The following is a 24,475-nucleotide window of genomic DNA, read 5'->3' on the forward strand; positions in this document are numbered from 1 at the left end:
CAAAATAAAAAATAATACCCAGTTCTTCTTGTTTTTTTTTTAAGTTGTTAAAGACACATACTGTATAACCAGTCCACCTTGGAAAAAGAACGGCTGAAAGAAATCACTGAAGTCCAAAATGCGAGTTTGTAAACTGACCACAGCTGTATATGATAAAAAAGGTGAATGCTCTGTAAATGATGAAGGAAAGGCTCTGCCTTCACCTGCCTTTGCTGATGTAAATCAAAGTACATTCCACTTGGCTGTTTATAAAGAGAAATCTGTACATACTGTATGCATTGAAAACTTTATAAATCAGTGAATGTCAACAGTGATCCGTTTATAATATTTATCGTTATCATAGACCTGAGCCCACACATGTTTCTGCCCCAGCTCGTCACACTGTCCATAACGGTGTCTTGTCCTGAGTGTCAGTCATGTGATTTGAAGTTTTATCTGTTTGTATATAGAGAAAGCAAGAGCACATCTTTGACTGCAGATTTGCCATCATGTTTATTATTACAGGTAGCAGACTGACGTGGTTATGGACACTGCGTCAGCTTTTATACTCTGAGAATCAAAGAAATGACGAATGCACTTTTGAACCTGGTTGATTCTGCTGTGTTAAACACTCAAAGAGCTTTTCTGCCTTTTGTTTTTAATGACTCAGTGATGTTTCTATGACTGTTTTATTCTGTGACTCTGGGAGGCACCACTGGTACAGAGTAGCTCAAAGTCATTCAGAAAGACGTGTTTGTTGTGCGTTGGTCTGGTTATTCACATCGGCTTTTCAACAGCTGTGAATGTCCACTTTATTTAGATCATAAAACACTCTTAATTATGTGTTGCAAACTGTGGCCACCAAGATATCACCCATTGGTTTATTATTATTATTATGAGGCCTCACCATTTTTTTTATAGACACATGAACACTAAACAAGTAAAACGATAATGAAATACAAAAACTTTCCTTACCAAAACTGAAGAAAAAGCTGATCTGTACCAGACCAGATAAAATCCAACAGATAATCCATTAAAATATCTCCAGTTCTGTGATCCTTGTAGTTCAGTTGGTAGAGTGCCACCAGCTACAGTTGTTAGCATGCTGCTAACTGTTATATCTGTATTCCAATAACCAGAAAACGAAAACTATGTGTTATGGGGGTGTTAATCCAAAGGCTTTCCAGTGCTGTAAAACTGGCATTTTAAAATGGGACACTTCATGGTCTGACTTCCTTTTAGCGGCAGCAGAAGTGGACCCTAGAGGAACTGCAGTGATGGTTTGAACTTATAAAGCTTCAGTGTTTTTTCTGCTTGTTTGTTACCCCTTTAAAGAAAATGGAAATTGGAAAAGAAAAATGCAAACCCACACAGATTAGAAGTGTGTGTCCACAATTTATAAACTAAGGTGGATTCACAGTGCCTAGTTTTGGTCATCTAAAATTATTCAGACCCCATTCAGATTGACACCCCCATTGACCCCAATCTTTCTCCCTTTTTTGCCGTATTTTTCAAATAACCTATATTTGACTACAGTGTAATAAAACTGGAAATTCTGTTTTTGGCGTGACACACCACTATTTTAGTGGCCCCCATTTGGCCAGCCTTATGAAAAAGGTCTGGAGGTGCCCCTGATGACCATGCAGGTAATGGTTTTGGAGTTATAACGGGGAAGGCTGATATGTTTTGGTCGATGTGTCAGGGTTTTTTTCCTAGCAGTAAACAAGAAAGATAAACGTAAAGGTAAATTACAGGATCACGTAGTCTAGAGCCGTCTGTGTGAAGTAGTTTGGCTGTTTAGTTGGGTTTGAAAAGCAGCACCTGCCTACATTTGTTTCAAATTCTGCACATTTGGTTAGAAAATCAACGTTACCTGATTTTTCCCCACACTTCTGACACTACTGTGGCAATATAACTCTGATATGCAAAGATTTTGCACACGTCCCATGTCCTGAGATCAGGAAATGACAATAATACAGTTGTACTTTTTTTGTTTAGCGGCTTCATTTGGTCTGTGATTATATCAAAGTTATATAAAAGTGTCTCTTTTCATTTGTTTGTACCCGTTTTTCTTCCGGGGGGTGTTCCACTGGAAGCGATCGTACTGCGTGGGTGGGTGTGTTGTTCAGTCCTCCGCGCCACGGTGGCGCTGTTTGCACGGTGAGAAACTGAAATGACGAAGAAAAAAATCTCCGGAAACTGCTTTTTGTGAGCACGCGGTGCGTCCGGCCTTTCCGACGGAGCAGCGAAAAGGAACATGGTGGGGGACTCTCACTCTTCGACTAACTGCCAATTTTTGGTCTTTAAGAGCCGCAGAAACCCGTCTGTTTCGTGCTATATGCGTTCATAAACTTCTTGGGTACTTGTTAGTGCGTATGTTGACAGGCAGGCTGCTACCAGAATAGAATAAAATGATTTATTACGGAGCGCTCGTACCGACCAGCGCCGCTCAGCTGAGTTGCTAACCTGAAGCTAGTGGAAAAAATAGCGACAAGTATCTACTGCTGCTGGGTAGTTGAACCGAAGCATTTGGTACAAATAACGTGTCCTTGTTAATACTGGTAGCAAGTAGCTTGAATATTTCCCCTAAGTAATGCGAATGTGTAACGTACGGATGATAATGTTAGATAGTGTTGCGTTGTGCGTGTTAGCCGAACCGATGGCGTGTTAATGCCCATGCTCTCCTTACAACGTGTTTGCTTGTTTTCTGTCATTCAGGCCAAAATCAAGGCAAGAGATCTGCGGGGCAAGAAGAAGGAGGAGCTGCTGAAGCAGCTCGACGACCTAAAAAATGAGTTGTCCCAGCTGCGAGTGGCCAAGGTTACTGGTGGAGCTGCTTCCAAACTCTCCAAGATGTGAGTACTGAACATAAATCCTACTGAACCAAACCAACCCAGATGATCCTTAACCGGTCAGATAGATACTTGTAGTCAGGGATGCATGGGATGTCATTCACTTAGCATCTGATAGCACTTGAGTAAATACTTTCCCAACCACAGTTGTAATGAGAAATGTTTAGTTTTGCTGTTGTTTCGCTGGGTTAATCTAGCTAATAGGTTTGGATTCCATGGCTCACTGCTGTCACTTGAAGAAGTACAGAATAAGTATTGACCATAAAGTCAGCAAGTTCAGAGTTGGCACACACTATGAAAGAGTTGTCCTGGGGATACATTTCTTTGCTATAGGTAACCCCATCTAAAGAGAAACTTGCATGTAGTTTAACAGAAGTTTACATGGATGTTGAGTCATTTGAGTAACATGTGACTGCTCAGACTTCTAGCTCTGGCTGATTTGTTGGCCGTGTCCCTTTTAATGTGTTTAGGAAGCAATATTCTATTAAAATGTGTAATTGAAATACCTGAGAGCGAATATGAACAATGACTTAAAAGCTAAGAAGAGCAAATGAAGAAACAATATAACCAAAAATGATTGTTTAAAGACCCACGGATTTGTCTTTAAGTCTTCATTTTTGCCTTAACATTGACTTTGGTCCAGTATTTTAAAAGCGTGTTTGTATATTGATGTGTGGTTCACTCTGTTTTTGTTGCCTGACCTGAAATACATACACAACAAGACATTTGTTAGAATCATTGCAGTGTTTTTAAGTACATTAAAACAGCTAATGTGCTCTTATCTTGGACACTTTCCTAAGTGGTTGCACGGCTGACTTTGCTGTTTATTCTTCACAGCCGTGTTGTTCGCAAGTCCATCGCCAGAGTCCTGACTGTAATCAACCAGACACAGAAGGAGAATCTGAGGAAGTTCTATAAGGTGAGCCCCTCCAGCTGTTCCCATGTTAAAACACACACATCTGCCTGCTTCAAACTCCTTCGGTTCTTGCTGATGCATCGCAGCTGATTACCAAAATTACTTGTGACTGTATTTGATATTAAGAAGTAAGAATTCTAAATAAGGCACGGCTGTGATTAGCCTGCTCTTCGTACCAGTAAGAATTACAGGTTAATTAAATGTTTTTGTTACTTCAATTTGATAAAATAAAGTTTGTTTCCACCAACATCAATTAAATTCATAACAGCCAATCGGTTGTTTGACTAAAACAAGTAATCACTGTTATTAACAACAAGATTACATAAGCACAGGGTATAAAAGCTGTGATGCTTTGACATGAGCCAGAATAACATTTAGAAACTTCTCCTGTGTCACTCTTTGTTCAGTTACATGTTGTAAGGTTTTAGTCAGTGTAATCACAGTGTGATGCTCTGATGCATTAATGCATCCGGATGCAGCCATGCTGAGTTCTTGTGTTTGCAGTGAACCCTCACGCAAAAATTTTGCTCTCTAAAACATGACACATCCGTGCTTGCAGATGGATTTTTATTGTGATTTATGCTTTTTAGCTTGACTGAAACATAACCGTTTTTGCAGGGCAAGAAGTACAAGCCCCTGGATCTGAGACCCAAGAAGACCAGAGCTCTGCGCCGCCGGCTCAACAAGCACGAAGAGAGCCTGCGCACCAAGAAACAGCAGAAGAAAGACCTCCTCTACTCGGTCCGCAAATATGCCGTCAAAGCTTAGAGGCATTTTCTAGTAACAAAATAAAATCTTTGGAACGTACTGTTTGTGTTGTTTCTCCATAAACACTTAAATACATACATGAACCAGACCATGTTTCTATGTCATAGTAACGTTGCTCTTTAGTGTCTCTGTTACAGTCAGAGGGATCGTATTTTGTCTGGAGCCTCTTAAAAAAAATAAAAGTAGGCTCTGCTCCTCATTTGAACACAGTCTCTGCTGTGGAGCTATAATCACTTTTTTCTGATCTATCCTAACTATACAGGATTTCTAAGGACTTGCATCGTGGGCTTGTTTAAATGGGGGAAAAATCTCACTTTTGAACCCAATGGGGTTTTTTTGGGTGGGGGCCTTCAAAAAGGAGATGCCTGAAGTTAATTTCAGCAGCAATTCAAAGGGACATTCTGTGTTTATCAATCTAATGACCTGTGTATAGCCAAAAACACCACTAGAGGGCAGCACAGTCAGGGCAGTAACATCCCAAATACTGAATGACTCGTGCTGTGAATTTGTGAAGTCTATTTCAAAGGCACTGTGGCAACTACGAACAACTTAGTCGTAGCATCTGCTTAATATCAGATCTGTCATGTCTACCAACAGCAGCTCAGTGATGGTGCTGGGTTAACTGGCACAACGCTGGAAGTCTCACTGCAGCCAATAACATGTTTTTCACAACAGGAGCTGGTACACGGTGTTTGGGGACATACATTTATACCATTAGTCAGCAAACAGTGCCTCACGATATATGAACTTAAACTATTTAAAGTTATACAACCATTTAACTTTGTGTTTTTTAGGGCAACATGATGATTTCTGCCACAAACAAACACGCACATTTAAATAGATCTGAAAAGACAATCAATTCATATCAGACTGAAGTGGTTTAGAATTAATACAAAAGGCAAAAATTGATGACATGCAGCTCCCGCACCGCCTGCTTCATGTACTTTGGGTTCTGTCTTCCATGCTGATGCGACTTTACACGTACAGCTTATCTAAACAACTATCTAACCCTTGATGGCAGTGATGTTCCCTGTTGCAAGCAGCCTCTTTCAGGAGGATAACACACCCTGCTGTACTGAAAACATTATTCAGGAAGGGTTTGAGGAACATGAAGACGAGCTCTCCATATTATCTAGATTCCATCGATCTCAGCATCTGTTGGATGTGTTTGATTGACAGATCCAAACTCTATAGAAGCTCTACCTTGTTCACAGGCTCAGTTAAATCTTATGTATATAGAACCAAATCACAGCCACAGTTGCCTCAAGGCGTTTCATACTGTAAAGAGCCTACAATATTAATAATTAGCACCTGTAATAGTACTAATTGGTGCTAATCTCCTGAAGCCAGAGCACCTTCACAGGTCCTGTAAAGTATGCGCTGTATCAGTGCTGGTCTACTGTGTACATCAAGTTAGGAAAATGGTTTTAATGTGTGATGATGGAGTTCTTCCATGAGGACGCCGGGCTTGTCTGTGTGTATTTCTGTGTATGCAGGGGCATTAATCTGAGCTTAGAGAGTCTTAGGAATGTGAGGAATGGTAATCACCTTTACTCTAATTACTTTTCTACCCTCACCATACTGTCAGCTACACTTGAGGTACCTCACAGCACATAACTCGCCCCTGTCCATTGCTGCGGCTCACACCGCCAGTATGATCCCTAACGCTGTCTTCCTCACACTATCTGTTTGTTTGGGCCTGTTTTGCCCGACTGCCTCCTCTCATGGGAGATCTGCTAAGAAGGCAGGCTGCTTCAGAGTCAACAGCTGCAAATGCATCATGGAGAATGGCAGCGGAGTTATAAACCTGAAGGCTATGGAAGATGCAGACGGCTTCCTGGGTCGTTTGAAGCCCGTGGCAGCAGGCAGTGTGGTCCCGGTGGACACAGAGGTCCTCCTGTCCTTCAGCCCCTGCCAGCATTTCTCCCTGCCGGATGACTTCACAGGAAGTGACTGCACCGATGTCGCAGCATGCCTCATTGTCAGGTAGAACAGACGCATTACTCTAACGAGCATGTAGATTTATGTCACACCAACTGTAGAGACTATTCGCCTCAGCACGTCTCTCTCTGTGAATTTGAGCTGTGAACAGTTCCCACCTGACTGTTTTAACCTCTGGTAAACATTTCGATAAACTCCAGTGGTTTCCACCATTGATTAAGGCTTCCTTTGTACTCTGTGTTGGCATCCAATCCCAGGAAATGTTGAACTGTAGACACTTTGTTTCCTTCACCCTGCAGTCATTTTTGAAGGAAACGTCTTGATTTATGTAAAGGAAACACAAACACAAGGCCGTGGCTCACAGCTTATTGAGTTTTCAGAAAACATTAAACGTTAAACATCTTTCTTCCGTAGTTGTAGACCTGCTTTGTGAATGTGAGCATAGGTTTTCTCTGGAGCACTCACGGATGCCTTACACGTCTCGCACGGGATATTTTAACTGTAAGACAGCAAGTTTCCCACATTCTAGTTGTTAATGCACCACTTGACCTTTTCCAACATCAGTATCGATGTCTTTAAAGGAACGCATGCTCAAACAAAATTAGCACTGGCTGACATAAACTGGAAAAAACTGCTGTGAGGTTTCTGTTCTGGATTGCTTTAAAAATTCTCTGCAGGTTTCTCAGGTAATTTTATCCTGATTGTCCTATTTTGTAAACATGTTTGACTCTGTTGTGCTGTGTTGTGTTTTCATCCTTCCAGAGATGGTGACGCATTGAGCTGACTGGTCTAACATCAGGCTTGTCTCGTGTCTTCGTGAATGTGCATGTTCAGCTATAGTAAATGTGTTTTAATAGCTGAAAGAACCTTGAAAAACTCTCCAAACGCTGCTCATCACACTCTCCTGTTCCTCACTGAGGACTGTTGTCGTAGTTCATCTGTTGTAAATGTATGTGTTCTAAATATTGGGGGAGTGTGTCCCCAGCGCTCCCGCCTGAAATCTACACCATGTCGTGACTCAAGAGACTGTGCAGCTGCTGACTGAGATCACAGCGCTGTGTGTGTTCTTGGTGTTTGGGAGTAAAAAAGGCCCGTGGCTGAAGAACCAGCCCAGTTAAAGGAATTTACTGAGAGACGTTATAGTCTTATAGAAGTCATCTCTTTCCTTCAGTCTTACTCGGGGATGAATGTACAATATTGTGCAAAATTCTCAACCCACCCCTCGTTTCTTTATATTTTACCCCCTTTAAACCCACAGCTCTAATGGGATGTGTTTTTCTTGCCATTGAAAATATGCAGTTGTAGACTAATTGTTGCCTCTTTGGGTTTGATGTGTCAGGCGTTCTTTGGTCATTTTCTTTTTTTACTGAATTCACAAAAGTCTCCATCTGATAATTTAAACAACCTGTTTCCTCTAAATCCTCTTAAAGTGATGTTTGGTCATTTGTGATGAAGGTCAGTGGGTTTTTCCCCATAAATGTTGTCAGGTTAGACTTGAAGTCTTTCAGTCGATTGCTGTGAGTGTGTGTGTGTGTGTGTGTGTGTGTGTGTGTGTGTGTGTGTGTGTGTGTGTGTGTGTGTGTGTGTGTCGACACTGTAGCATTATTTCAGTACAGGTAAACTGAAAAGTTGTGAAGTGCAGTAGTTCAAAGTACTAACAATGAGAGGTGAAAGTAGTTCTTTACCTTACTCACTAACATGTGATATGACAAGCAGTTAAAGTTAGTACCTAAAACTGGTCAGATCTTTGCAAACACTAATAAAGAATGAAAGCCACTGTGAAATCTCCATCCATCTTCTTCCTCCTATGCAGAGCAGGGTCGCAGAGAAGCCCAGACCTCCCTCTCCCCACACACCTCCTCCGGCTTGTCGGGGAACACCACGGCGTTCCCGGCCAGTCGAGAAATATCATCTCTGCAGCGCTACCACTACATTGGACACTGATGTGTCACTCCATACACATCAGTTGTCCAACTGAGTGGACATGTAGTAAACTCTTTGAAAAGTACATGTTTAAAAAAATGAAGTTTTAAAATCATAATTCATACACGACACGTTTAAACTCCTCCAACTGAAAAAAAAAACACCAGGAAAGAGGTGTGAGGATGCTTAGAATTTGAAACTGTGATCCTGAAAACATTCACCGCTACAGGGTTTATTTTGTATTTTATTAAATATGCTTTTAAAACAGAGAATTTGAGATTATTTTATCACTAGAAGAAAAGAAGTTTTTCTGCTTTACAAATGTGGCAGTTGGCTCAATCCCTCTGCTGTTCGTCTTCTTCTCCTGTCTCAGCTCACAACAAGCTCCCAATGACAGTCGTGCATTACCACTGTAATCCAAATCAGTCCACGTCTGTCAACCAAGAGCAGAGCCTGAGCAGCAGGGAGCCCCTGCAGATCTGGGTGGAGAGCCTCTGTGCTTGTCCTGTGCCGTGGGAGACCTGGGTGTAGGCACCATCTTCCTCATCATCCTCTCCTTCAGTGCAGCTGCATACTTCCTCCTTGGTAATGGTTTGAGTCCAATAAGTAATCCAAACCTAACAACTTATAAAATGTTGTTCCATTTTATCATCATGTTCACTCCTCAGCAGGAGCATGAAAGTGTTGCTTGGATTCCAAACAACATCATTTAGTGATGATGTTTATTGTAGATCAGATGTCACAAAGTCCACGACTGTTCAAGATGAAAGTGATACAAAGCAAATAGTGAGACTGTATACAAGTAACAGAGTCCAAACATCAGGTCGTGCTCATTTAATTTTCATTTAATGTGCAAAGTTTTGTTTAAAAAAAGTTTATAGTTTCTTCCCATCTTCTGTCGGCGAGAGGGGAACGTAGATGCTCATATAAACAAGTTTCCAGTAATGGCATCAGTTGATGTAGAAGTAATCCCTGTGAGCCCAAAGCTCAGGCTCTCGTCTGCTCTAAATCCTTGTTTCTGCTTGTGTGTCAGTGAGCGTCGCTCCCAGCTGTTCTTCTTCCTGCTGACAGGCTCCTGTGCACTGAGACCCTTTCGCAGCAGCAGTGGTGCCCAGATCTCTCCAGAGCATGTGGTGCATGATCTGCTACCTGTTTGCCGACAGGAGGCCAGCAAGAAGACGCGACACAGATGCGACAGATTGCACGCAGGACGCCGAACACTGCAGCTCGCCTCGGCCTGGCTCTATTCTACAGTGTGCTTAAAGCACAATGAGAAGAATCACACACCTCTTACAGAACAAGTCAGACCCTACAGCTGATTTGTTGAATGCTTAATAAAAGACACTTTAACACTAACAACCAGCAGTGACGATAGCAATAACATACTGTCACCTTAAAAGGAGAACTTTAACTTGAGCCAAGAAGTTTTTCTTTGTACAATTAACAAATCAAAGGAAAAAGAAATGTAACTCCAGCTCATTCATTTTCCACTGCTGCTGGAATAATTAGGACTTTAAACTGAGAATATTCAGTCAATCAAGAGCTTTGATGTGAAAATGCATGTTTGGGTTGCCTTTTTTATTGAGCCACGAGATGGCAGTAATTTACAGGATGGATGCAAACAGTCATGAGAGAAACTTGGCAGACGCTGTTTTAGCTGTAATGAAAGAAAGGACTGACGGTACGTGAGTAATGAATGATCGAACACTGCTCATCCTGCTTGTCCTGACAGAAGGCTGCTGCTTTAGAGAGGAGAGTGACTGAAAAACAGGCTTTTTCATTGTTTTCTGACACATCACTGAGTCCCTATTGACTCTCATGTTAAAAGACTAAAGTACAGCAATAACCTGTAACTTGGCCACTTGGGTTTATAAAGCCTTAAAGTTAGAACAGTGACTACAATAACCACCAGGTGCACCAACAGCAGCAGCTGTAGCTGATAGCGGACTGCCTGTCAGCAGACAACCATGGACTGTGTACTTTGGATCATTTGTTTCCAGAAGGACCGCTGACGCAGAAAAATCACACATAGTTATTATAAATACAAGTAAAACAAATGAGTTATTTGTTTTATATACTAAGAAACAAACGTCTTTAACGAGACAAAATAATACACAAATTCTTCTTTCTATTCATTGATGGCTTCTCAGTTATTACAACACAAAACACATAATCAGGTAAACTGAATAATCATGAATCCTAAATCAGTCCAACATCCGTGTGGATGGAAGAAAAGCTGAATGTGGAGCATAACAAAATAAAATGTACAAAGTCATTGACAAACCTATGTAGCTGTAGTTACAGGTGAACACACCTGAGTAACACGGCCTTCAAACGGACTGTTTGCAGTCTGGAAGTGCTTGATCAGCTGGTCACAGGACTTCAGTGAACTCTGTGGTTTCTATCGCTCTAATAAACTCTTTGGTTGTTTGTTAGCCGTGTCCTGTTCTCTTCATCCTCACGTTTTTCTAGTTTGTCGCTACAGCTGTCATTTGTCCAGGTTTTATTTTGAAACAACACTCCTGCTCCACTAACAGTATATGTTGGCATGTCAGTTGTCCACAGAGATCTCATTAGTTTGACATTTTCTCAGGTGTCCCTGCAGTGCATAAACACCGTCGTCCCTCAGAGGTCACCCAGCTCTCTGAGCAGAGCGTTGATATATATCTGAGGAGAAACTACACCACCTCATTAGGTGTGTTTGTGTGCGCTGGTCATGTGGTGATTCTTTTGGGGTTAAACTGACTCAGAAGGTTGTGATCAGCTGGTGATGTGCTGTGGACTGCTGAGTCCTGGATTAGGCTCGTCTTCACTGGTGTGTGACACGTGTGAGATGGTTAGTTTGACCTCACGTTCTTCACCGCTGGTCTCCTCTGATAAATTCCTGCAAGGAAACACAATGAATATGTCCCAGTTTGAACCAGTATGATAAGTGTGCGTGGTACATAGTGTATAGTATATGTTTTTGTGCGTATGCAGGAGTACCTTAGCTGTTCCTACGAGATGTTTTCGACTATTTTTAAAAGCTAACTAATGTTTTGTTTTCTAGTTTGTCACTGATCTTCACCACATCAGGAATAAAACGTCTCTAGCTAGGATGTAATGGTACAATAATTCCATCGTTCCTTTCAGAAGTTTTTGTTTTTTACTGATGATCCTTTGAGAAATGTAATAAAAACACTCACAGCAGCAGGGGGCAGCATGTTACCAGCGACTGGGTTGAGATATTCTGTCCTCAAGAACAAGAATATAAATAAGAAGAAACTGAAATAAATAAGAAGATGTTCTTAATGGTTAAATTCTGCGTACACCCTCTTGTGATACAGTTACATGTTATATAAGCACAGCTCTGTCGTGGTCCAATATCAGCTCCTATCTCCTGAACACACTGATGGGAATAATATGCAGTCATTCTGCTTACACCCGGCTGTGTGGGATTACTGCTCTTGGCTCTGAGAAACAAGACAATGTTGTACATGCTTGATGAACACCCAGTTCCAGTGAATCCCAGGGTCTCCCCCTGTCACTGCACTGGTATTTTACAGAGTTTCTTTTTATAAAACATCCTGTAACTTTATCCTTTTTCCTTCTTTGTTGCATGGAATAATGCCATGGATATAACAAATCCCATTTAGGCCCAGCGGACATGACTTTCCATGCACTGCAGTTGCTCTAATTGCTTGGGAAAATAGTTTTTGTCTCCCCACCCTCGTGCTGACATCACTTCTGAGACCTGTTTGGGAAAGGAGGGTGAAAACTACAAATGTTTATCCCAAACAAAGCTGAAAGTGATGCAGATTCATCGTTTCCTATGACTTAGAACAGCCTCTGTGCTCATACCTCATCTCCCGTCCGTCTGTGTCCTGCTTCTCATCTTCACACAGTGATGACGGCAGATATAGATGGAGCTCTGAAACCTTTGTGGAAGCAGGATGTGTGTGTCGAGCCGGCCTCTCGCTGTCGCAGGGGGTTCTCGAGGTCTCTGTGCAGAGTATGTGTTTCAAAGAGTTTATCACTCTAAGACACGCAGCTTTGAACTTAGACACATCTACACTGCAGATGTCATTTACCGCTTGATCTGGGTGATAGATTGGGCATGACTACATCTGAACAACTGTGTCTGCTTATCACTAGAGGATATCCAAAAGGCAATTACCCAAACTGCAGCAAAAACATCCATTAATCCAAATACAGCAAAGCCAATAGAAAAATAGAGAAAGAATGCAAAACAGAGACTTTCATGTCAGTTGACAATGAAATGAGATTATTTGCTAAAGTCACCACAAACATCTGTTTCTCTCCAAAGCCAGAAGAAGAATTCATATACGCATGTTGTCTGGATATGATTATAGAGATTTACAGGCAGATGGAAGCTGTTGTGTTTGTGTGCATGTGTGTTGATCAAAAGCTCTTTTAAGTGGTTAGCAGTGTGAAAAAACAGCAGCTTTAGCCATCATTGCTAAACGTACACATGAATACCACCAGATAGTTCTCAATAATAAAGACGATATTGTGTTTGTTTGATCAAATCCCCAAATCACATCTGGTTTATTTTCATCAATCAAACTGTAGAATTTCTCAAAGCTGAACATCAAAGACGTTTCTTAAATACCTATACATGAATCTGAATGACATCTACGTCTTACTTCAAAGAGCATTTACTGGGGTCAGGGTTGAGTTTGCTTAAAAATCATAGTTTTAAAACCATGAGGTTACATTTCAAAGGATTCATTTTGACATTTTCGTTTAAGAACTTTTATAATTGATTGATCCAAATGGTAACATTGTTATGAACAGAGGGACGTTAACTGAAGCCTAAGCCTGTGGGATGGATGAATTTGAAGAGGCTGTGATTCTGTCTTGATTGGTATCAATAAGACAGAATCAGTCTGCTGTTAATGTGGGACTGAATGGGCTCAAGCTGTGAATGAGATGTTTCTAATAATGTTTTTAATGATATGGAAAAAAACTGTAAACATATCTTATTTTTATTTCTGCAAACACAGAACTACTTAAATTCAGTTCAGCATAAGTTGAAACAGAACTTTTTAGCATCAATAGCGAGGCAGTTGATGCAGGACAGCGATCGCCTTCTGACTGTGGTGGTCACTGCACTGAAATACTGAATATGAACACTTGAATGTATCACACATTTTTCCTGGTTGCAATCCTATTTGTACTTTAGTGTGACTGAACTATAGGACTGCGCTTTGTAATATGTCACATGACCAAATGATACAAACTCCCCTAGAACTTAATGGGAATTTAATGTGTTTTGTTTGAAACAACAGTGAAATCATAGAAAGAAGAAATAACTGTAATAAAAGTCATTTTAAATAGTGTGATGTTAAGCTGTGCATGCATGTCTGCATTTAAAAGGAAAGTACACACAAATAAGACTGCAAGTCATTTCAAGCAGTGTGTAACTTCCAAGCAATTCAGTGGAAAAACAACATTTTCCCATCTTTATATTCACTGTGCTTTTAGTGCCAATGACTATGTTGTACATGTGGCTTAACCTTGGCTTTCTCTATTTGGATTATGCATTGTATTGGTTTGCATCACAGATGTTTAATTAGTCAGTTGTCCTTTTGTACTAAAAACATAAGAACTGATTCCACTTTTCATATTAGAAAAATAAATAAACAGCAGCAAATACTGCAGGACATAGGCCCATGTTATCTTATAATGATGGAGCCAAGGCAAAATGAAAGAAATAATAACTTTTCAAAAATATTTATATTCAAACCAAAGTGTAAGTGAGAATAAATAGAGTTGTGTGGAGCATTTTTCATCGTTTTGGCCTGTTAAACAAACATATTTGTGGATCTAGTGTAGAGTAATCACTAGAATTAAACAAATGTAACATGTAATGAAGGCCGTGTGCCTGCTGTGGAGTGAAAACTGAAAACACATTGTGAACGTCATTAGCACTGGACGTGCTTTTGGATCCACTCACCTGTTCTTTCATCGACTGGATCTTTGCTTTGGCCCACAGTGGGAGCTCCACTTTGTGAGGTCGTCTCAGGTCTGCTCCCAGTTTTGGACCTTGATGCTGGTTTTGCTCTGCTTTCCAGCCTCAGCCTGATGCTGCTGAGCAGTTTCTCATCTCCTCCCCCTCTGCTCTGTGGGATCACCCTTCCACTGCTGGGCCTCTGCAGGAGGGGGCAGCAGTACCCCTGCACTGTCACAGAAAATTGGAAAATTAATCTTCATCATATTATATACAATATTTAGCAAAACAAATGGGAATAACTCCATACATCACAAAACAAGACAGGTTTTATTCTCCTGACATTTACACTTGTCTTTTCCTTTGGGTTATGGTTACTTATCAATGTGCCACTGCCAAAGAACCTTTATAGGTATGTTAAGGAAAAGGGAGACCCTGGAGATGGCGGCATCATATTCCACATTGAGATAAATATCTTGTGAGTGCCTTCTTAAGTGGAAGCTCAAACTTTTATAAAGTAAACTAACGTGAAAAGAAAGAAAACTTTACTGTTAATCACAACTGAAGGTGTGCTGTGGTATCAGGCAGCAACAATGTTGCCAGTTCAGTCTTGTAACAGGTGGAACTGTCGTGGATCACATTTGTTCCTTGAAGTCAAATAAAACACTGTGATAAAACATTACAACATGTGACATATGGAAAACCATTTCACAGGAATATTTATCTTTCCACTGGAACTGGTCTGTGAAACACTGACTGCAATCACAGCATGTTGTCAAGACTGGACCAAGGTCCTGCACCATGAGTAAAATAAAATAAAAACAAAAAAACAATATAAATAATTTACAAAGAAAAGGGAATAAAAATAAAAATTGAGTAAAAATATAGTAACTAATATAATATATAAATGATAGTCAATAATAACAAAATAATAGAAGTGAAAGATAAGCACTGCAGAAAACGACACGTTACGTTAAAGCTAGTCTGAAGCTGAACAACCTCATGAAAAGAAGTATGTTTTCAGTTGGGAACTGAAGACTGATAGTGAGGTAGAGGAGCTAATCTGAAGAGGGAGAAGCTTCCAGAGTTTTGGGGCTGTGACTGAGAATGTACAAGCCAAGCAGGAATTTATAATTACTGGAAGGTACTGAGAAATAAAGTTAGCAGCATGGGACGCAGAACTGCTAGATACCAGGGAGTGAGGCCATGTGAGCACTCACAATATTTTAAAACTGATACTACACACCTTGGAGGCCCAAACGCTCAGAGTCTCTGGACGAAAGCCACGTGCCAGTAGACGTCCTCAGTCTTGGTGGAAGGAGGTGGAGTCCTGTACCCGCTTGAAAGGATTTGGACTGAACGTTCCTTCTTTGCTCACTGTGGTCATTCATGCTTTCACCTCTATCACAGTGCTGCTGTCATTCATCTGTCAGCAAACATGCAAAGACAGACAGGACACAGGCAGTGAGCATCAAATGTACTTTCACTAGGTTTGTTTTTGAACGCTATTACACTAAGCACTTTTATGGGCCTTGCAATTCTCATGAAATTAAGGAGTTACATGAAAAAAATACTTCTAAGAATCTGAACTTAGTAGGAGCTGAAACATATGTATATATCTCTATATAATATATAGAGATATATATATAAAAAATCTGCATTCTCAGAGTAAAACCATGGTTTACATGTTACAACATAATGTGTCAACCACATGGCCTGAATATTTCTTACTCTGCATACAGGAAGTCTGTAGGCGGTGCACAGGGCCTGGGACATCTGTACCACATTAATTACATTTTTTTAATTATTCATCTAAAGTCTCAGCGATGCAAAAAGTCATAAATAATAAAAAACCCCATTTTATTTTGGTTTCCTGTGCACGCTAAACAACTCGTTTTTGTGTTTGCTTCTTCATTTGGTGGTGAGTACTAGTATAAAATCGAGACTGCAACATTACTGCTGCATCTGCACATTATTTTCAAATAAACTTAATCTTTTGGTAACAAAGCATTTGTGTAAAATTCCCACAAAACTGTACAAATTTCCAAAATCAGCCAAGATGACATGTTGATATATGAAATTCAACAGTCTGTGAACCAAAATATGAAATGTATTATAACACATGACTGACAACACAACAGCAAATTCAGCAGTTTTTATGCTCACTAAAGGATCTAAATGGAAAATACGAATAGATACTGATTTATTTTCTAATGGCTGATTATCAGTTTAGTTACTCTTATGCTTCTTTTAAAGAATGCAAAGCCTTTTACTCCTTCACTAATTCACAGTGTTGCTTTTTGTCATGATATCCATTTGCTTGCATATGGATATATGCGCCTGGTATGTTTTCTTAGACTGAAGAAAGAATTAAAATTAAAACCTTTAGCTAGCGTGGTAGTTAATCAGAGGTCTGTTCTCCTAGAGTCAACCTACATCCATTCAAACCTCCTGACTGAGAGGAGCGAAAACAAAAATACACTCAGGAGTGTGCATCACCTCAGGGTCAACCCACAACCTCTGGGATAAAAATAATTCTAAACAGGGAGGGCTGGATGGATGTATCTGTCTTTGTTTGGCTGTTTGTTGGATGCCGCCTCCACCACGATGCCGCCCTGGGCAACTGCCCATGTCGCCCGTATCAGAAACAGCTACTGGCTCTGGCCATTGTGGTTCTCTGTGTTATTGCACGGTCTTTACCTTCCAATATAAACCACCTTTAGGCAACAGTTGTGATTTGGCACTGCATAAATCACAATGAATTGAACTGAATTAAACTGAGTCTTTAAATCACATTTGGACTGTTCTTGTAATTTAAAATCCAATGTGCTCTTTAGTTCATTTTGTGCATGTTTGTTTGTTTCAGATCAGCTTGCCACACTTAATGCCTGATGTCAAAGCAATGGACAAGACAAGTGAAAGACCGTGCAGGGATGGTGGAGTGGGTGAAAACAAGCGTTAGGGATGATTTGTGGCAGCAAAAGCAGCAGAAGTGAAAGAAAAAGGAATGAAAGTAAGCTTTACAAGGCTGCAGTGACAGGAGAGAGCTGGAGGCTGCAGATTTAAAGATGTCAAGGTCAAGTTAGAGAGGTAAGGTTGAGATGTTTTGGACATGTGCAGAAGAGGGATGGAGGATAAAGTAGACAATACTCCATATACATGTTGAATATGGAGCAGCTAGGCAGGAGGAAAAGAGGAAGACCTCAGCAAAGGTTCATAAATGAAGGAGGACATTCAGAGAGTTGGTGTGACAGAGGAGGATGCCAGGCTTAGATGGAAGAAGCCGAGACGAAGACATAAACCTTCAGTACTTTCTGTCCTCTTTGTCATGTTGTTCAGTGTGTAACCCTTCTGTTCCTGTATCTAACTCAGTATGGTCCTAAGAGAAATAAAATATTACTAATCACAACCACATGTAACAGTTGGGTGCCCCTCCCTCACCCTAGGTCATGCAGACGGCCTCTTCCTGTTCTCCCTCCCCACTTTTCCCAGGTGCTTGCTAATAGCAGATGATCTCTTTAATAATGTGGGGTCTTTATCTCGCAAAATAAAGAATCTTGAAAAGACTGCTGCTGTGAACTGACACTATCTAGATAACGCTGCGTTTTGTGGCCAGCAGCAGACTGATTAGAGAATAACCATTTGTATAGTATAAGAAGACCTGACAGACGTTTGTTTCTAACCTGGGACAATCCTGGCCAGCTGTTCACGCAGGTTTTACAAGCCTGCTTCAACAGCCTCATGGATTTTAAAATAAAACAGACGGCATGCACCTCTGGAACGGATTTGGCCCTTTGGTTTCAGTCACTTGGACTTGCGGGGTTATCTACAGTGTTTTAACAAGAAGCATGTGTGTGTGGTTAGAGTTACAGTTCATTAGACTGTCTTTCAGCAACTTTCTAACTATGATAAAAGTTCTGCTCTTACCTGCTCTAGTTCAAGTCTTTCAGCACGTCTCCCTGAGGAACCACATAGTGCAGTGTTGAATGAAATCCCATTTTGTAATGTTCCTCTGAGTATGGATCCACACCCAAACGCTGATTTTAGGAGCAGGCGTGTTACTGTAGTCCTACTCCACTGTTGCTAAGGAGCCGAGCGCTGCTCTCTGGGTCTGTTTGTGGTTGGTAGGGGTGCTGGAGAGGTGGGGTGACGTGTTTTTCTTCTGTCATAGTTACAAGCCTTGGTTTGTATGTTACAATGGCATTATAGTCGATATGACTGCTTTCTGGTTACCATGTTGAAGGTCTTAAGCTGAACAATGGGCTGAAAACAGCTGATGGAGTTTATATGATCACGCGCAGCATGTTCATGATTTGACCCTGTGGTGTTTTTCCTCCTTTCCACTGGGTTAATTGGTGGGAACAGTGCTGCTGGAACATTGAGAGGCCTGTTCGTCCTGCGCCAACAGAGCTGTGGCTCAAGCTGTTAAAGCGTGAAAATAAAATCCAAACCAAGTGTTGTAAACTATCCCAAAGTACAAGGGTTTATGGGTAACATAGACATAACAAAAATCTGAAATGATGCTCATTATTATCTGATGTGAACACCTTGAATCAGGACTGTCTGAAATCGCTGCAGGATACCAACATTATTCCACGTTAGAGCTTGTAACGACACATTTACAAATTAAATGAACCTTTTGTGCTTCTCCTTATTTTCTGGAGTAAACTCTTACATACATACTGTTGTGAATATTCATATTGTGGCGTGTTGGGGGAGCAGCTAGCTCTCTCCCATCATGCCTTGGGACACGTGCTGCTGTTTAGATGTTCTTGGTTTATTGTTTATGATTACGTTACTTTTAATTATTTTTAATTATTAACTATTACTGTGCATAATTATTAGGCAACTTAACAAAAAACAAATATATACCCATTTCAATTATTTATTTTTACCAGTGACACCAATATAACATCTCCACATTCACAAATATACATTTCTGACATTCAAAAACAAATCAGCGACCAATATAGCCACCTTTCTTTGCAAGGACACTCAAAAGCCTGCCATCCATGGATTCTGTCAGTGTTTTGATCTGTTCACCATCAACATTGCGTGCAGCAGCAACCACAGCCTCCCAGACACTGTTCAGAGAGGTGTACTGTTTTCCCTCCTTGTAAATCTCACATTTGATGATGGACCACAGGTTCTCAATGGGGTTCAGATCAGGTGAACAAGGAGGCCATGTCATTAGTTTTTCTTCTTTTATACCCTTTCTTGCCAGCCACGCTGTGGAGTACTTGGACGCGTGTGATGGAGCATTGTCCTGCATGGAAATCATGTTTTTCTTGAAGGATGCAGACTTCTTCCTGTACCACTGCTTGAAGAAGGTGTCTTCCAGAAACTGGCAGTAGGACTGGGAGTTGAGCTTGACTCCATCCTCAACCCGAAAAGGCCCCACAAGCTCATCTTTGATGATACCAGCCCAAACCAGTACTCCACCTCCACCTTGCTGGCGTCTGAGTGGGACTGGAGCTCTCTGCCCTTTACCAATCCAGCCACGGGCCCATCCATCTGGCCCATCAAGACTCACTCTCATTTCATCAGTCCATAAAACCTTAGAAAAACCAGTCTTGAGATATTTCTTGGCCCAGTCTTGACGTTTCAGCTTGTGTGTCTTGTTCAGTGGTGGTCGTCTTTCAGCCTTTCTTACCTTGGCCATGTCTCTGAGTATTGCACACCTTGTGCTTTTGGGCACTCCAGTGATGTTGCAGCTCTGAAATATGGCCAAACTGGTGGCAAGTGGCATCTTGGCAGCTGCACGCTTGACTTTTCTCAGTTCATGGGCAGTTATTTTGCGCCTTGGTTTTTCCACACGCTTCTTGCGACCCTGTTGACTATTTTGAATGAAACGCTTGATTGTTCGATGATCACGCTTCAGAAGCTTTGCAATTTTGAGACTGCTGCATCCCTCTGCAAGATATCTCACTATTTTTGACTTTTCTGAGCCTGTCGAGTCCTTCTTTTGACCCATTTTGCCAAAGGAAAGGACGTTGCCTAATAATTATGCACACCTGATATAGGGTGTTGATGTCATTAGACCACACCCCTTCTCATTACAGAGATGCACATCACCTAATATGCTTAATTGGTAGTAGGCTTTCGAGCCTATACAGCTTGGAGTAAGACAACGTGCATGAAGAGGATGATGTGGACAAAATACTCATTTGCCTAATAATTCTGCACTCCCTGTAAAGTAAACGTAGGCAGAGAGACACATATATCCTCCAGTATGTGGTTATGGTTGTTTTGGGAGTGTCTACTTTTCTCTGTAGTTTAGAACTTATATTTTAGTTTTACTTGAAGTATTTTTTTTGTCTGTGAGCTGTTTTTACTGCAGCAAAAAGGTAAAACAGCAGTTGGAGATTAATGGACGACCAAAATTACTGTGATCATGCGAAATAAAGATGAAATCTTATTGCCTTTGGTTGCTGGAAGATGGGGAGAAGACCAGGTGGGCAGCTACTCACAGGCAGGTAACATCTTCAGAGCAACTTTGGTCAATCAAGATGGCAATAAAATGACGGTTGGCTATCACTCATATTAGCATGGGACTGAGCTGACAGTTACAGTAATACAGCAATTAACTTTGATAAACTGGCAAAAACCTCAAATGTGCCACTGTCACATACACAGAAATCCACAGTAACTATTTACATTAAGCATCCAGCAAGAACCTCATAGATTTGAAATTCAGAAATCCTCCACAAATAGTGACGTACTTTCTCTGCAAGATAGTGATTTATGTGCAAAACATCACCAAAATGTGAGCAGCTGCTGAGCATTTGAGCCATTATTTGAGAAATTTTGCTAATCTGTCTGAGAGACTAGCACATGTTTTGCTAGTCACCAAGCGGTTGCTTCCTTTTACTCTAATATGAGTGAAGCACTCAGACACAATATTAAAACCACTGAGAGCGAATGATACAGATCAACTTGTTGAAATGCTCTGCTTGGAAACATTGTTTCCTAGCAATCATGTGGACACATATCACACACCTAGAAAGAACAAACAAACCTTCCTCTATGGAAACAGCACTCCCTGAAATCCCCCCCTGCAGGATAATGCACCACAAAACCTACTCAGAGTTGGCTTGTACAAAAGAGACTATGGCATCCAAATGCATGCAGAGGTCTTGTGTTAATCCTGTAGTGACTCACAGTTCTTTTGATAGCATGAGGTGGACCTACACAAGATTATACCAAAGATTCAGAGACTTTATCTAGAGCACCCTTTTATGTGAGCACTGCAGAGACAAGAGGAAGTGCATGCAAAGATGCCTGGCTGGGTAGTGAGCTGTGTTATGGTAAGGTGGCACATGCTTTAAAATGCCTCATTGACAGGATTTCAAGCAGGATTTCATTTTTATTATTTTATTTTATAATGGTGCAATCAGAGATGTCCTGCAGGCAGCAGCATGAGGCAGTATACCCCTAGCTGTTATCAGCTAAGATAATGATTCAAAAGGTAAGTTACTAAAACTAAAGTCATGCGTAAGAAGTCAGCTCGACATTACTCAGTGGATTTAAGGTGCTTTTATCACCACATCATACTGATTTAACCTGAACAGAGTGCAGGTGGAGAAGGAATTCATAAAGTCTGCACTGCATCTGTCTTCACTTTCACCTTCGCTTGGGACCTGATAGAGCAGAGGAGAGTTTGTGGCCCTCAGGAGCGCATGTTACTTTTCAGAATCAGAGGCGCGAATAGCAGCAGGAAGATTGTTCCAGAGTCTCGAGGCTGCCGGGGCAAAAGCACGGTCACCTCTGGTCTTTACCGGGATCCAGGCTGCACTAACAGTAATTGTCCTGATGATCTTAGGGCTCTCCCAGGGGTATATGGACTAAGGAGTTCAGTGAGGTAGCACGGCGCAGTATTGTTTATGATTTTAAAGGTAAGCAACAAAATTTAAACTCAATTCGGTATTTGACAGGGAGGCAGTGCAGGTCAGCAAGGACTGGGCTGATAGAGGCAAACCTTGTGGTTCCAGTCAGACAGTGTGCCACAGTGTTGTGGACAAGCTGCGATCTATAAGAAGGGCGGAGTGGAGACCAAAGTAAAGGGAATTACAGTAGTCTAATCTAGAGGTCACAAAAACATGGATACGTTTCTCAAGGTCCTTGTGTGGTATGTAGTGCTTGGCCTTGGAGATTTAACGCAGTTGGTAGAAACTAGATTTAACTACAGAGGATACTTGCTTGTCAAACTTAAAGGAGCTGTCAAAGAGAACACCTAAGTGCCAGAAAGAAAGGCGGCAAGGGGTCCAAGAGTGTCAGCAAATTGGCCCCGTGAAGCATGGTTGTCGAACATCACAATTTCTACTCGTTCAATATAAGAGAGTTATCGGAGAGCCAATCTTTGACCTCTCTCAAGCACTCTAATAGACAGTGTAATGACGACGAAATGCCATTAGTCATCCGAAAGTAAATCTGAATATCATCAGCATAAAAGTGATAAGAGATATTACACTTCTCAAAGATAGAGCCTAAGGGCAGCATACACAATGAAAGCAACATAGGGCCCAACACAGATCCCTGGGGGACACCACACCAGAGGGGAGCAACAGAGGAAGAGCAGCCACCGATGGTGACGGGGTAAGACCTATCCAATAGATACGATCTAAACCAGTTAAGGGCACTACCCCTTATGCCTACTGTACGTCCAAGCCTCGATAGGAGGATATTATGGTCCATCATATCAAACGCAGAAGTCAAGTCCAGTAAAACTAAGACTGTAGACCACCCTGAGTCAGCAAATAAGAGAAGGTCATTTAGGACTGTCAGCAGCACAGTTTCAGTGCTATGGCGCGGTTTAAAGCCAGACTGGAATTTGTTGCTGATATTATTTGGATCCAAGTAGGCCTGCATCTGTGAGAGGACTATTTTCTCCAATGCTTTAGACAAGAATGGAAGTTTGGAAATCGGCCTGTAATTTGGAAGGTCGTTATGATCAAGATTACTTTTTTTAGAACAGGCTGTATTACCGCATGTTTAAAGACTGTCGGGACGCAGCCGGAGGACAGTGATAAATTCATTCCTTGACAAAGCGAGATGGGAGGATATCATGGACAGAGTTAGTATTTCTCAGTTGATCGATTATACGCTTAAGTGTGGGAAGTGACACCAGCTCAAACTGATGAAAAGTCGATGGGCATCCTAAGGTAGGGGCAGGGCTCCTCACTAAGGCGTGTAAGGCTTTTAAAGATCAAATTTTATCTGTGAAGTAATTTAAAAATTGTTCACAGAGAACATAAACTTTAAGTTTATGTTTAATAACTGAGGCTAGACCTCCACCTTTACCAGTGGGTCTGGGTGAACTAAAAAAAGACAGTCAGGAGGGAGTAGCTCAGAGAAGGAGAGGGCGCATCCAGGTGTCCGTCAGAAACAATGCGTCCAGCCCAGAGGTGAGGAAAAAATCATTCAGAACAAAAGTCTTATTCACCAGCGACCTCATGTTTAGTTGGCCATCCAGATCAAGGGCGCCGTGTTTTTACTTGGAGCACGGCTCAATCAGCTTAGGTTGCTGCAGTGTACGCCACCCCGAAAAGTCCTTATCCAGGTCCGGATAGGCAGACAGGCCACAGGGAAGGCAGAGTTAACCTGTTGTCCGACGGGGCGGATCCATCGATGGGTGACCAATCTAACAAAGAATCGGCCCCGGGAAGTGGGAGGATGTTGCAGGATTTCCATGGTAGCATGTAGATTAGCCACGGCCCATGCTTTAAGGTAAGCCTTAAAACGTACACGAATACCACTCTGTTTACCCCACTTCCTGAAGCGTTTCTTGGACGGGAAGGGTAGAGGCAAGACGTGTGTGCTGGTGGAAAAATCCATCCGGGGCGAAGTGGCATCTCCTATATTCCAACATGGATCCGGTCCATAGTGGTGAAAAGATCGAAGATTCAAAAGCGTTTGCCGATCGTAGGTAATTAGTACATTGCCACTTGGAGAGCAGATCAGGAGGATAAGGAAAATTAAACAGAGATCAAAAAGGAGGGGTCGAAAGCAGAGTCGAAGACGGCCAGTCATGCACACCGGCGCCATCTTGGTAACTTGTTTACATTATATAAAGCATAAATGAACACAAATCTAATCCAATTGTAAATAGTATCTCTGCCCTGTGAACTCAGATTGTTTCATACA

The 24,475-nt window shown here is 41.4% G+C and overlaps 2 protein-coding genes across 2 annotated transcripts; one reads left to right on the forward strand and one right to left on the reverse strand.

Annotated features, from left to right (window-relative positions):
• The first annotated feature begins 2,101 nt into the window (after positions 1 to 2,101).
• Positions 2,102 to 4,554, forward strand: rpl35 (ribosomal protein L35). The gene is made up of 4 exons (XM_004558603.3): positions 2,102 to 2,239; positions 2,698 to 2,834; positions 3,669 to 3,750; positions 4,366 to 4,554. The coding sequence occupies exons 1-4, from the start codon at positions 2,237 to 2,239 to the stop codon at positions 4,513 to 4,515; spliced, it is 372 nt and encodes a 123-aa protein (XP_004558660.1). The 5' UTR covers positions 2,102 to 2,236; the 3' UTR covers positions 4,516 to 4,554.
• Positions 4,555 to 9,219: 4,665 nt separating this feature from the next.
• On the reverse strand, positions 9,220 to 18,381 carry LOC101467209 (uncharacterized). The gene is made up of 5 exons (XM_004558601.4): positions 18,260 to 18,381; positions 15,579 to 15,758; positions 14,339 to 14,563; positions 12,220 to 12,361; positions 9,220 to 11,263 (listed from the first exon to the last, which is right to left on the reverse strand). The coding sequence occupies exons 2-5, from the start codon at positions 15,721 to 15,723 to the stop codon at positions 11,140 to 11,142; spliced, it is 636 nt and encodes a 211-aa protein (XP_004558658.1). The 5' UTR covers positions 15,724 to 15,758; positions 18,260 to 18,381; the 3' UTR covers positions 9,220 to 11,139.
• Positions 18,382 to 24,475: the final 6,094 nt, after the last annotated feature.

This window comes from Maylandia zebra, linkage group LG12 (genome assembly GCF_041146795.1).
Source record: "Maylandia zebra isolate NMK-2024a linkage group LG12, Mzebra_GT3a, whole genome shotgun sequence".
In the NCBI taxonomy this organism is placed as follows: Eukaryota; Metazoa; Chordata; class Actinopteri; order Cichliformes; family Cichlidae; genus Maylandia; species Maylandia zebra.